This window comes from Aythya ferina (assembly GCF_964211825.1).
Source record: "Aythya ferina genome assembly, chromosome: 19".
Classification (NCBI taxonomy): domain Eukaryota; kingdom Metazoa; phylum Chordata; class Aves; order Anseriformes; family Anatidae; genus Aythya; species Aythya ferina.
The window spans coordinates 11,344,911-11,357,206 of NC_140309.1; the positions used below are offsets into that span (position 1 = coordinate 11,344,911).

At 48.7% G+C, this 12,296-nt stretch overlaps 1 protein-coding gene across 10 annotated transcripts in view; it reads right to left on the reverse strand.

The window, feature by feature from the left end:
- ACACA (acetyl-CoA carboxylase alpha) overlaps positions 1-12,296 on the reverse strand; it is a 125,055-nt gene that overhangs the window by 39,002 nt on the left and 73,757 nt on the right. For all 10 annotated transcript variants that reach the window (XM_084493481.1, XM_084493482.1, XM_084493483.1 and 7 more), the window contains 2 exons: positions 1,158-1,427; positions 721-818 (listed from right to left, as the gene is read on the reverse strand). In XM_084493481.1, coding sequence (XP_084349607.1) covers positions 721-818; positions 1,158-1,427 — 368 coding nt within the window. The remainder of the gene's footprint in view (positions 1-720; positions 819-1,157; positions 1,428-12,296) is intronic.

Here is a 12,296-nt window from a genome sequence, read left to right on the forward strand (position 1 = left end):
TTTGAGTCACAAGGTCCAGTGATTTGCTGAACCGGTTTGCTACAACGAAAATGAAAAGTGACTAAATATCATTAAGGCTCAGAAGAATAATGTGCATAAAACCCATCCAGGACCAGTACACGAGCTCATTCTGCAGCCTCGCTGAGCACCACGAACAGCCCGATGTATGCGCAGTCAGAGCAGCGCTGCGAAGAACAAATGCCAGGGGAGAGGAATCCCATGAAAAGCACTCTGTCATTCCCACAGGACGTGAGGAGCAGTCTGATTATAGAAAAAAGGGCAGGAAAGGAAGAGAACGTAGCCGAAAGGAACAAAAAAATAGGACAAGAGATTACAACGTGTCTCTTTTCTTTACTTTTTTTCTTCCCCTCCAGAACGCATGGAGGCCTTGGCCTCACTCACGGATCCTTCTGTCCTTACTCTGGAGTCTACCAGAAAAGTAGTTTTCAAAATTCATTCCTGGGTAGGAATCATCATCCTGCTGTTAGAGCTTTTAGCACTGCAGGATCCTTGGGGACAGCCTGGACCCCAGCACAGTGCCAGCACAGCGCTACCTCCAGCAGGGCAGCGCACGACACGACTTTGTGTACTCTGCTGCTCCATGTCCTGATAACACAGAGCCACAGCTTTCCAGCTGAAGACAAGGACAGGACACGCATCGCCTTCTCATGCACCCGAGGATGAGCAGAAAGCTTTTCATTCTGACGTGTCTGTGCCTACCTGGACTCTCCGTTGTCCTCCACGTGTTCACAGTGAACTGAGTTCAGAGCACTGACTTTTTTGTAGTCCTGAGGCGTCAGGTACAAGTATTTGTATCCCTGTAGGGAAAAAACAGCTCGTTCATCTCATTCCCAATGGTAGGCCCTTCCCAATCCCCAGTAACCCACCCAAAAAGAGAGTTTTGAGGGAACAGAAATTGAGAGTGATACAGACATCCTGTCTCAACCTCAGAGCTCCAGCTGAGGTCAGTGAAAGCCAGGGCTGCTTTCAACACTTAGCACTAATTCATTCTGGATGCCAGCCCTGCTGCCTGAGAGACCCCATACCAACTTTGGAGCTAACAGCCCGGCAAGCACGCAGCTCACTTCTGTTAGAAGAGGCTGTGTATAAGAAAGGTTATGTTCTGGGCTGATCCTCTTACTCCCGTGCCTCCTTACTTTGTATGGGTCATCCGGGTCTTCCCACGCCACGTGGAACATGTGCCGAATCTCCTCGGCCAAGCCGATCCTGGCTCCGCTGTTGGCAGCCACGTAGATACGGGGTATGCCATGGCTTCGGGCAAGCTCCGAAGCCCTCAGGAACAGCATGTCTTCTTGGGGCCCAAACGAACCGATCCGGTAGGTAATGTCATTGCCAATGACAATGATATCGCGGCCTTCTGGATACTCGGGGGTCTTGAGGGTCATTTTCCAAGCTACCATCCCAATCTGCAATCAAGGAGCAGAGGACAACAAGAAGTCATTACGTACGTTCAGGATGTGGAAGCAGGGACTGACACGAGGCCCATGTCCCTCGTGGACGCTGTGTTTCTGAACTGTCCTGGGGAGCTGTGCTACCAGCAGCTCCAACGCGCTGCCCACGCAGAGCACAGCTGGCAGGGCTCGAGCCTCTCAGGGGCACTGTTAATAACCCTTTTATTTCATAGCTACCCCCCTTTATTTATTTGTCTTTCTTTCGTTCCTTTGCCTCTTTCCCTTTTCCCTCCCAGATTCTGCAGCAGTTTCTTCCCAAACCAGCCAGGGTAAGCAATGCTTTTAGCTGCATTTTTCTTTTTTTTTTTTTTTCTCTTTAAAACCACCGGATCATCTCTTCTGGCCCATCTTATGGCGACGAGCAGCATCTGCACCCCGCGTCCCCATCTCCGAGCGGCCGCGTGTCGCCGCGCTGGGGAGCCGGCCACCCTGGAAGCCATTAAGGGATGGAAATCGCAGCGTCCCCTGAAAGCCACATGCATCACCCAGTCCCCGCTCGCCCAAGGATCATAAGCTCTGAGTACACATTCCTCAAGCCGATTGCACAGCCTCTGCAATCAGGAGGGCTGAAGCTCTCATTGCGGGGCCTCTGAATTCTGCACATGATGAACTAAATCGGGAGGGGGAGCGGGGAGAAGCAGCAGACAGATATGTGCCATTTAATCCAAATCAAAATGGCACGATACACAGTCGAGATCCAATCAGCATCCGCAATAAGATATGCCATAATAGGCTCATTAAAAAAAATAAAAAGACGGGGGAATTAATCAAAGGGTCATTGGAAGTAAAGCAGGCAGCAATCCAAAAATACCACAGCCGGCTACCGACAGATCCCTCCCTTCCTCCTCCCCGTTTGAGCTGAGATTGCCGGTGAGCAGCAAGACAGTGCTTCCCTTCTCCTTGGTCTCAGCTCCATCCCCTGCTATTCTGAGATGTCACATGGGATTAATTTGTTTGTTTGCTTCTGAATATTTGCAGATTTACCCTTGCATCCTAGCACCCAACTGCAGTGTTTGGAAGAGAGAGATACGCAGAGCGTAAATCCCCACAGGTCAGAGGATGCCTTGCTGAAATTCCAGGATCATTGCAAAATTAAAGGGAAAAGTTTTAACGTTGTAAAACAACTGGATGCAGCTGTGGTCAGGCACACAGACCAGAAGTTACTGAGTACAGAGACCAAGGGCATGCAGACAACTGGGCCAGAGTCTGGGAGAGCAGCCCAATTCATCCCAAATAACCTTACATAGCCAGGGGGGTTTCTTGGACTTCTGCTCCTCTATTATTGGGCTTTCATAGCAGAAAAAGAAAGACCAGAGGTGAAAAAGGGAGAAGAAACAGAAGCTTTGTCCTTCCGACCTAACTGCTGCGGGAAAAGAAATGCTGGGGGCTGCACGCCGTGTCTCTGACCTGACTCTCAACTAGGGGCAAGCTCGCAATTAGACACAGCAGGTTAGGGAAGTCTGCAGCTCCCAAGTCAAAGGTTTCAGGATTAGCCTCGGAGAGACAGAGGGTGCCCAACTAGCCCCTGCCGCCTACCGCAGCTCGTCTCATCGCCGCTTTGCAGGTTGATTTTGAATCTGCCGTCGTACCATAACTAAAACCCCAAAGTGGGCACTAATGAAATCTTTCTGATGGCTCCTCAGAAAACAGTTTTAGTTATTGACGGGAACCCACGGGGGCAATATTCTCTTGAAAACTGCACCGTGACCTCGCGCAGAGCGCTGATTTCCAGGATTTTGTCCACGCAGCCACCTCCGTACGGCCACGCCGAGGCCACCAGCCAGGAGCACGCCGGGAAGCTTCAAGCACCAGCGGCCGAACACAAACCACGAGCAACAAGAGAACTGCTCGGGCTTTGTCGTCGCTAAATACTTAGTGCAGCGAAGAGAGGAAGGCACAAAGACATTGCCAGGAACCTGCACAATGACCGCAGCGTAGCGCAGGGGAAATGCCAGCGTCCTCTGCTCACACGAGGCAGCTGAATTAACGCCGGCCCCAGCTCCTAGGGGACTCGTGACCAAGCTCAGTGAGTGTCCAGGGCCGGCCCCACCACTGCCTCTGCCCGTCCTGATGGAAGAGATTTTCTTCACTTTCACCAGCCTGGTGATTTTTGACATTAGTACAGAAAACAGCCAAATTAAAAGCATTTCCTATTTGGAAAAATCATAGCGGAGGCTTTGCAATAGCTCCCTAGACTGAGATTATGCGTCCCCTCATAAATAAAATCCGTTTTGTTAATTCTCATTAGCAGACTAAGAAAAACTACCCATCCAGGGCACGGCAACCGCAAACTCCTGAAAATAGTTTATGACTGATAAATATGGAACAACCTCAGCCTGCTTCAGAAAAGTAAAACTCAAAGCCCATCACTCGATTAACCCACATGTCTTTTTGTCCAGAGCTTGCTTTGTGCCATTTACCTGGTCACTAAAACCACAGGGCACAACTCGGGGGGTTTTGGTATGACCAGTTTAGATTCTGTTTCAATTTATGGGAAGCGAAGGACAGCTTCCTATTGCAGGAAAAAAAATAATAATACGAGATTCTTAAGTTAACGGCAGCACACCAAAAACTGGAGAGTTCCCGGGTTAATTAGACAGGCTGAGCTAATCACCTAAGAGCGTGGTCGGAACAATACAGGGTGAGGGTAAGCGGCGGGGGCTTCGAACCGGGTGCTTTCAAGAGCCAGCACAGTTTGGAAGTGCTCCTCCTGCCACAGCTCGATTCCCAGCACGCCCGGGAATGAAGAAGAGAGGGAGGAGAAAATAAAAGCAGGACCCGTCTTATTTAACTGTTTTTATGTTGGCAAAATGATTTGTGCCACGGTATTTCCATAAGAAGTGGGCCCATTATTCTCCTGTAGGAACACATTTGGTTTGAAAAGTATCACTGGACAGAACGTGGAAATCAAAGCGGATGAATTATTCACAGCCCCCGATCAGAAGTGATCATTATTTCTGATGTCCCGAACTGTGATTAGGATTCAGTGCTCAGATGTCATTTGCTCCCTGAATAGCACCGGCAAGGCAGGACGGCCTGACACACATACATTACGCCCAAGTTTTATATATATAATTTTACACACACCTTCTCCCACCAGCTCTTTGCCTTAATGCAGCCATTAAGGGACAGTAAAAACATGATATTAACGAAGGTTCGTTTTCATGGCGCTCATAAACGCCGTTAGTTTGACACACAGTGTCAACACTAATCATGGCCTAAAATTAACACCAAAATTGACTTCAACATTAATTGCGCTATCGATGTGACCGGTAATACACACGCTGATGCAGTTACAAATTGACTGCCAGTGGCAGCCGGGGCTGGTGACAGCAGGCAGCGAGGGGAATGGGGAAGAGACCGGCTGCAGGCTCCCTGTGCAGAGCAGGATTGGTGCTGAGCAAAGGGAGGCCGGGGCCATGGGGCTGCTCTGCAGGCAGCAGGAGCCCCCCAGCCTCCTCCCTGCAGGACCTGGACCTCCTGGGGACAAAAAACCCGCTGGAAAGCAGAACAGCTCGGGCTGTGTCAGCACCTCTGCTCGAGCCGTGCCACGTGTGTGGTTTTTTTCCTCTCTCACAGCTAGGAAAATGTTTGAGCCGAGGTATTTCATGCCATGCTTGGTTTTATTTGTTCACCTCCGGATCTGGAGAGCTGGACGTGGGTCTCGAAGAGCCTCGGAGTTGGACAGCTGAACCTAAAGAGCACAAAATGTGGTCTTGCTGTTCTGCCACAGCTGTGCCCTATGCTCTACCTGTTAGAAATACACATGCAGTGGAAGTACAGCTGCGTGCCAGCATGTGTGATGTGCTAAATTACAACAAGAGAAGAGACACAATATCTGCAGGGGCTGGCCCGTGAGCACTGGGAGTTCTGTAGCTGAAGATGCCCAAAACCCCATTTCTGCTGCCGTGCACCCACACCGTGACCCTGGCAGGGCACAGCAACACGTTGCCTTTTTCAGAATTTCAGGCCTGGAAGAAAGCCTCTCCGCACTTACACGTGCCCAAAAGCTGCAAAATTTTGTTTTCAACAAGGAGGGCACGACGGGCTGCTGGAGGCCTTCAGACTTGGTGCCTTGCTAGAGAGGGGACCCGCTCGGTAAAGGGAGCTGTGAGGTACTGGCTCTGAAAGGCTGCTGGAAAGGAACGAGACGGGAATTCCTCCTGCCTGGGAGGCTGAAGATGGTGTGACAGCAAAGGGCTGGCTGAGGATCGGTGACAAAGGACGGGCATGCACAGCACCACAAGGAAAGCTCAAAAAAGCCACTGAAGACTGCAGAATTCGTTTTTGCAGCATACATTTGTGTGCTGCAAGGTCTGAAGCTGGAACCACGTCTCTTGGGGATAGCCAAGGGCATCTTGTTGAACCCCGACCAAATTCCCCATCAAATTCACGTTCCCGTCCAAGCCCTCAGAATTAATTGGGAGCAGCACTGCCAGCTTCTGCACCAAAACAGAAGCAGTTCTGATGAAATTCTCAAAATGAAGCAATAAATAACTTCTCCTGAGGCAGGGTGTAAAGCTGGACAACTCGAGCTGGAATAGTTTGCATCTCGTGAAGTTGTGGGTTACAGAGACCAATGGCAAACCTTTATTAGGAGCCTTCTGTACACAGGTCTTCAAACATTTACATCCAAATACAAAAGCTGTGCTCTGGTACTGCAGGTATTTGAGGATTTCAGAACACTTCGAGAAAATTGGGTTACATTCTTATAAACTTCTAGAAATGTATCGTTTAAATAGTTATAAATTCTAGCTCAGAGATGCGTATCAGAGGCTCACAACCTCCAGTTGTTAAGAAAAGCCTTTTCAAAGCTCAGCCTTGTAGTATTGCTCCGACATGCACAGAGCTTTTCAAAAACTCAGTCCTTTTTTCTGTGTCTACAGCAGTGTGAGAAGCAGCACGCTGAGGGTACCAACCTGCAGGAATATCGACCCCTCAACAACTCGAGGCAGCACAGAGTACCCGTGCCTAGCTCCACAGCTCCTGCTCACTACCAGAGGCTCCACGGACCGATACGACACGCATCCACCCTAACAGGACTCGAAATAACCCCCCACCAGTCCCATCCTCCCCCCACACCTCCTACTCTTAAGATTGTATCAAACAATCTCGGCACAGAAGTGGGGAAAAAACAGCTCTCAGTGATGCTGGGGGACCCTCTGTTAATTTGAGTTGCATTCCGCTTGTCACCAGACACTCCCTCCTTTACCAAAAATAACAAAAACGTGCTCTGCTCCCTACCCCCACGTCTCTCCCTGTGACACCCGAGCGTCTCATTGAAAGGGGCTAAAACGGTTCTGCCCCAGGAGGATTCACTGTCTGAAATCACACCACGAGCGTTGGAGAGGAGGAGACACCACGGAGAGCTGTCCCTGCTGTTTAAACCCATTCCCACCGCCACCGGAGCCTTCGGGTCAGGACTGCTCCCAAAACTCATCGAGAAAAGGGCTGGGAAATACAAAGAGAAACAACTATTTTGATGGGAATTTCTGGGGAAAGCAGCGGTGGGCTGGGAGTAGGGGAAGCAGCTGCCTGGTTGGTTTCCATCCCCCTTCCTGGGGATCCACTGGCTTTGCCACCACGCACTCCCCGCCTTTCCTACCTGATCCACCTGCTGGAGGCAGCCCGGCTGATGCTTTAACACCCTGTGCCTGGCGTAAAACGCGGGAGCACGGGGTGACAAAGCAGAACATGCGGTTCAACTATTAAGCTCTGCTTGTGTAAAATTCATTAGCTCCACCTGGCAGCCGCGGGCGGCGCGGGGAGCTGGCGAAGCGGTGTTTGAGCAGCCCTCTGCCCACTGCCACCCCGAGCTTCACCTGGCCAGATCCCAGATCTTCCCCGCTCACAGGACCGGGTGCCTGCCGCTGCTCCAGCTCACGGCTCCGACTGCGGACCATTTCTGAACCTCACGCTACTGAGAAGGAAAAACTGTGACATCTAGTGCCAACAGGGAAAACGGCACGCTGTGCAGGGACACCGCGTGAGCCGGCGATGAAGGGTAACGCGGGGTGTTGCTGCAGGCGCTCGCTTTCTCCTCGTCCTTGAAGATTTGTTGGGTCTTCTCAGCGGGTGGTGCGGTCCCGGTGCCAAAGGATCACCGTAAAGTGTCACCAAAACACATGGAGGGCTACAGGAAAACATCAACGCCCAGCTCAGGACTGACAAGTAACGTACTGGGTTCTCCATCAGGCTGAGGGAATTGCCTTCTTACGCTAAGATTTCAGCTCTTTTCATCTTCTGCACAAAGCCATCCTCAAGGGGCATTTGAGGAGGGGGTCACTACGCTCCAGGTTGTGCCTGCAGCAGAACTACTGCAAGGGACAGGGTTTTAAATCCCACGTGAGTTACACACTCCTGAAATCTAGCGCTGTGTGCCTGTCTGCATTCACACAATTTCAGACTCTCCGAGTTTTCCCTATTCTAGCACAGCCACGTAGCTGCACAGCACCATCAGAGGTGTCGAAGACAGGCAGGGCAGAGCCAACAGAACCCAGTGCTGCATCCTTCCAAACCCATCCCTCCCAACAGCAGAGCAGAAAGCCCCAGTCACACACCCCTACAACAAAGATCTTAGCCAGAATCATGGAAGATTGTGCCACTAAACAGAAAGGCTTCCAGATTATTTATTTATTTGGGTTAAGCAGGAATGATAGAGGTCTTGTGGTGTAATCTAGATAAGCATCCAGGCAATGGTATGAACGTAAAACTCTCCCCTTAAAAGCATTTTAGAGTAAATGTAGTTGTTTGTAATCTTACGCAATTTTGTTTTCTCTGCATATTTCAATGGTCCAAGTCTGTCCTAGACTGGAGACAGGCTGAGCATCCTCTGGTGCTTAGTTCTTGGCGTGCTCACAGTCGTGCATTAAATTACGGCCCGATTGTCCCACAGTCTTTATTCAGTAATGCACTCCAGAGCATTACAAGGGAGCTATTGACTGCTGTTTGATTTTGCTGATAAAATACTGTCTCCTTCAGCTCTCTTCTACACCCACCAGCTCTGAAAATTATTTACAAACTGTTCTTAACTTTTTAGGGCTGCGAATTCAGTCTTGTCAAGCGTGCTGGCTTACTGACGCTTTATGGTAGCAGGCAGAGCTTATTGGAACAATCTCACATGTAAGCAGAGGTGCCAAAGCAGCCAGAACAGTAATAGAGGGCACACAAGAAAGGGTAACCAGAGACCAGGAGACAGTTCATGAGCTTAGCGTGAAGGATCCAGAACCAACACCATCTAGCAGAAAGCTCCAGGCAACATCCAGGATTCTGTCTGCAGTCCAAAGACACAGCAGATGCGTTTCAGCAAGAACTCTGGCTGTGCTGCGTGGGCAAGGGGCTGGAAAAAGGCCCCACATTAGCGATGTCTTCTGGGCTATGAGGGCAGCCGGCGCGGCCAGCAGCACTGCAAGCTCCCCCGCGTGGCCGTGACAAGACACGGGATCCTCTGCTCAGGAGCAAGCACTGTCTAGGAATAAATAGCAAGTTGTATTTTCATGGTCCATTAAGTCCTTGGCTTCTTTGTTGAGACTACTAGCAAAGAGATAATTACTGCCAAATGAGGTGGTGGGTTACATGAAGTGGTCACAAGCTAAGCGGAGAAAAACCTCTTGTATTGTGAAAGTTCTTGGTACTTCCCATTTCACAGATTTTCCTGAAAACACAGACAAACAGCGTCAGCCAGGTTAGCCCAGAGCACTGCTTGCAAACTCCGCGAGGATGGGAGATCCCAGCTTTGAGCTCTCGCTCTGCGCCCCGCATTAGAGCAGGGATTGCAACTCCGGTTGTTGACATCCAGCTGAACACGCTGACCACAAATCTCCAGGATTTTATGCCGGCTTCTCAATTTCGCCAGCTAGCTAAAACAATTAGGGCACTCAGCTGAGCTGAATGCTTTAAGAGGAAGAGTGCCTTGACCCCTTTTCACATAGAGAAAATGTAATTGTTCAGACCGTGTAGCACAGCCCCAACAGAAAAGACAAGCCCTACCTCAGCACAGCTGATGCCGCAGTGGTAAGGCTCTCGCTTGCACGGGGGAATAGTCTGAGTGGGGGGAATGTGCTTGAGTCTCTGATCTAAACCACGCAGAACAGTAATAGGAGCCCGAATGCACTAAACAGCAGCTCTATTTATGACAGTCAGAAATTTCCTCTTTAGTAAGAAATACACAATGTACCTCTCAAAAGTTTTTGGATTCAGAAAATCAGCAACTTTTGCTCGAAAAAAATTACATTTACTTGGAAAGTTCCTAACAAGACTCCCACCTGGCAGCTCACTAGGGCCTGCTCTGGTGAGAGCTCCGGGCCACGGGCTCCACTGGCACTGCTCATTACATGTTACTAACCAAAAGTGGGGGAACAAATGCTGTGTAACACAGTAACACCTATTTAGCAAGTACACATTCAAAGACTCTTAAGACATGTTTGTCTAAATTATCCTCACAACACCCCAAAGTACTGCCGTTGTATTAGGGTATGACCAAGCTGAGGCAGTGAAAACTTCGACTGAGGCTACCAAGCAAGCCACTGCAAAGCTTGGCCACCTCAACTTCCCCTCGGTAGGGATCATCCTTCCCTGGGAATCACTTCCCCTGTACTCAGTGTGTAGGGGCTTTTAGCATTTCCAAGTCAAATACATTTACCTGAGGACAAAACCTCTCCCTAACAAATTAATTCCATTTTAGAGAGCCAACGAAACGTGCCACGTGTTGAGAATGGTTCACCATTGTATTGCGTGGAAGATGTGCAGAACCAACAATGTTTCTCCAGCTCCTCACAGCATGTCTCCTCTCCCTGTGCAATACCTCCAGCTACTGCCACACAGATGGATTACTGCGAGGATCCTCGCTCCCTGGCGGATAAGATGCCGTGTTTCTCTGCCCTGCTGCCGTGCAGACTGATCACAGAAAAGGAGAATGAATCCACTTACAGCCCTAACAAAGGACAGGCTCATGCCCTGCATTCAGCTAGCATCCTGTCCCTTCCTCCACCGCTGCAGCCATCTTCATGGGGAAGAGAAACTCGAGTGCACGTTTGTGAAAATTTGTTTCCTCAGCCAAACTAAATTAAACCATAAAAGCCTAGAGTCGGCTCATCCTGATAAAGGAAGTGCAGCAGGGAGGAATGAATCTGTTCGGCAGCTCGTCACCCCTTGAATGTCACCTGTCCTTCAGCCTGCTGCTGGAACCTCTTCCTCAGATTGACCACTCTCATGTGTGAATGAGCGCTATTGTGTGCAGTGGCTATTGGTAACAGAATTCAATACTAACGCCTCAAACCTCATTCCAGCTGCACATGGTCCTACAGTAACTCGTCTAGGTGCCGACAGGCCAGGCTGACAGCTGAGCACGAGCAGCTTTTAGCGGCTCTGGGGGACGGTTCGACCTTGCTGGGCTTCCCCGTGACAGAACCCGGGGCTGGGACTTCACCCCCAGCCAGACCCTCACCTCGTTTCTGGGAAGTTATTCAACAGCAGGTTGCAATTTGCCACATACCTCCACGAGAAACGATCTTCAGCAGACCAAAAAACATTGTGTTTTACAATCTTTTGTCTTACTTTCCAGTCACTCAACCCCTCGGCCTAACCGCCACAGAAGGGCCTGCAAAGGGCCTGCACCCGTGCCTGAGATAGCAACACCATGCATACCACAACAGACAGGTCATTTGTTTTCGGATTGAGCACAACTAAGTCTATCAAGGGGTTAAAAAAACTCCTAATTTTTTTTTGGTGGTCTTTGGGTACAGAATCTCTTATAATAAGACTATTTGTATTCATACTGGCAGAGTAAACACTACATGTTCATGCCCAGGCAGCTCTGTGCTTGTAATTTCAGCAAGAACAGAGCTACATCCCTGAGGGACTTTGCTATTTCCCTAGCCACCATCCACTCAAACGCTGAATGAGAGCACAGAAAGAGAGAAAGATGATGGCATAAGCCTCCACAGCACCACAGCCTCAGCTTTCACTAACAATGCAGGGAATCGTTCATTTCATGTATAATTATACTAGTTAAAACATTTTTTCTATAGGCCAGCAAAAGACAAGGAAGTAGTGTTCCCATAGTCACCATTTACTGATTAGGTTCAATCTGAAAACATTATTTTCAAAACCTTCCCCTGACAAGAGACATATAATAAATATAAATAAAAAACCCTGTTTCCTCTCATCAATAAACTTGATGTTTTTGATGTAAGAATAGAACTTTGCAAGTCTTATATATCTAGTTAAAGGTACTGTTCAACAATGAAAAAAGAAAAAAAAGAAAAAGAAAAAAAAATACAATTCCATCACTTAGAACTGTTCCAAGTTAGATTACTGTAGAAACGTTCACTTATGGAATCCCACCTAGCCTGGACACAAAAAAATAAACATATCTTCTACTAGTTTTCTTTATTTTCCAGCCATTTTAAGGCTGCAATCTTTGTCTTGCTAATGTAAAGACACACCAGGAAAAGCCCACGACCACAGTACAGCCTCGTCCAGCTTGAGCCGAAGGAGTAACTCTATTACTCTGACAGCATTAGCAGCTTGTTAGTCCCAAGGAAATCATTCACTAGAGGGGGATGTTGCACACACCTTGCTAGTGTGCTACACAAATACTGCAAGGTGAGTATTCAAATGGAAAGCATAAAATTGGTTTTTCATTTTTTAAGCAAATGAAAACATTTCCATTTAGTTTTGTAAAACATATTTTGTTCAAATATAAACCCCAGTTACCTGGAATAGCTGAACGAGCACTTTTTAATTATGAAGGAAAAAATAGCATAGGAACAGGTTTGAAATGGAATCATCATTTACTACAGAGTTTAAAATACCCATTGTATG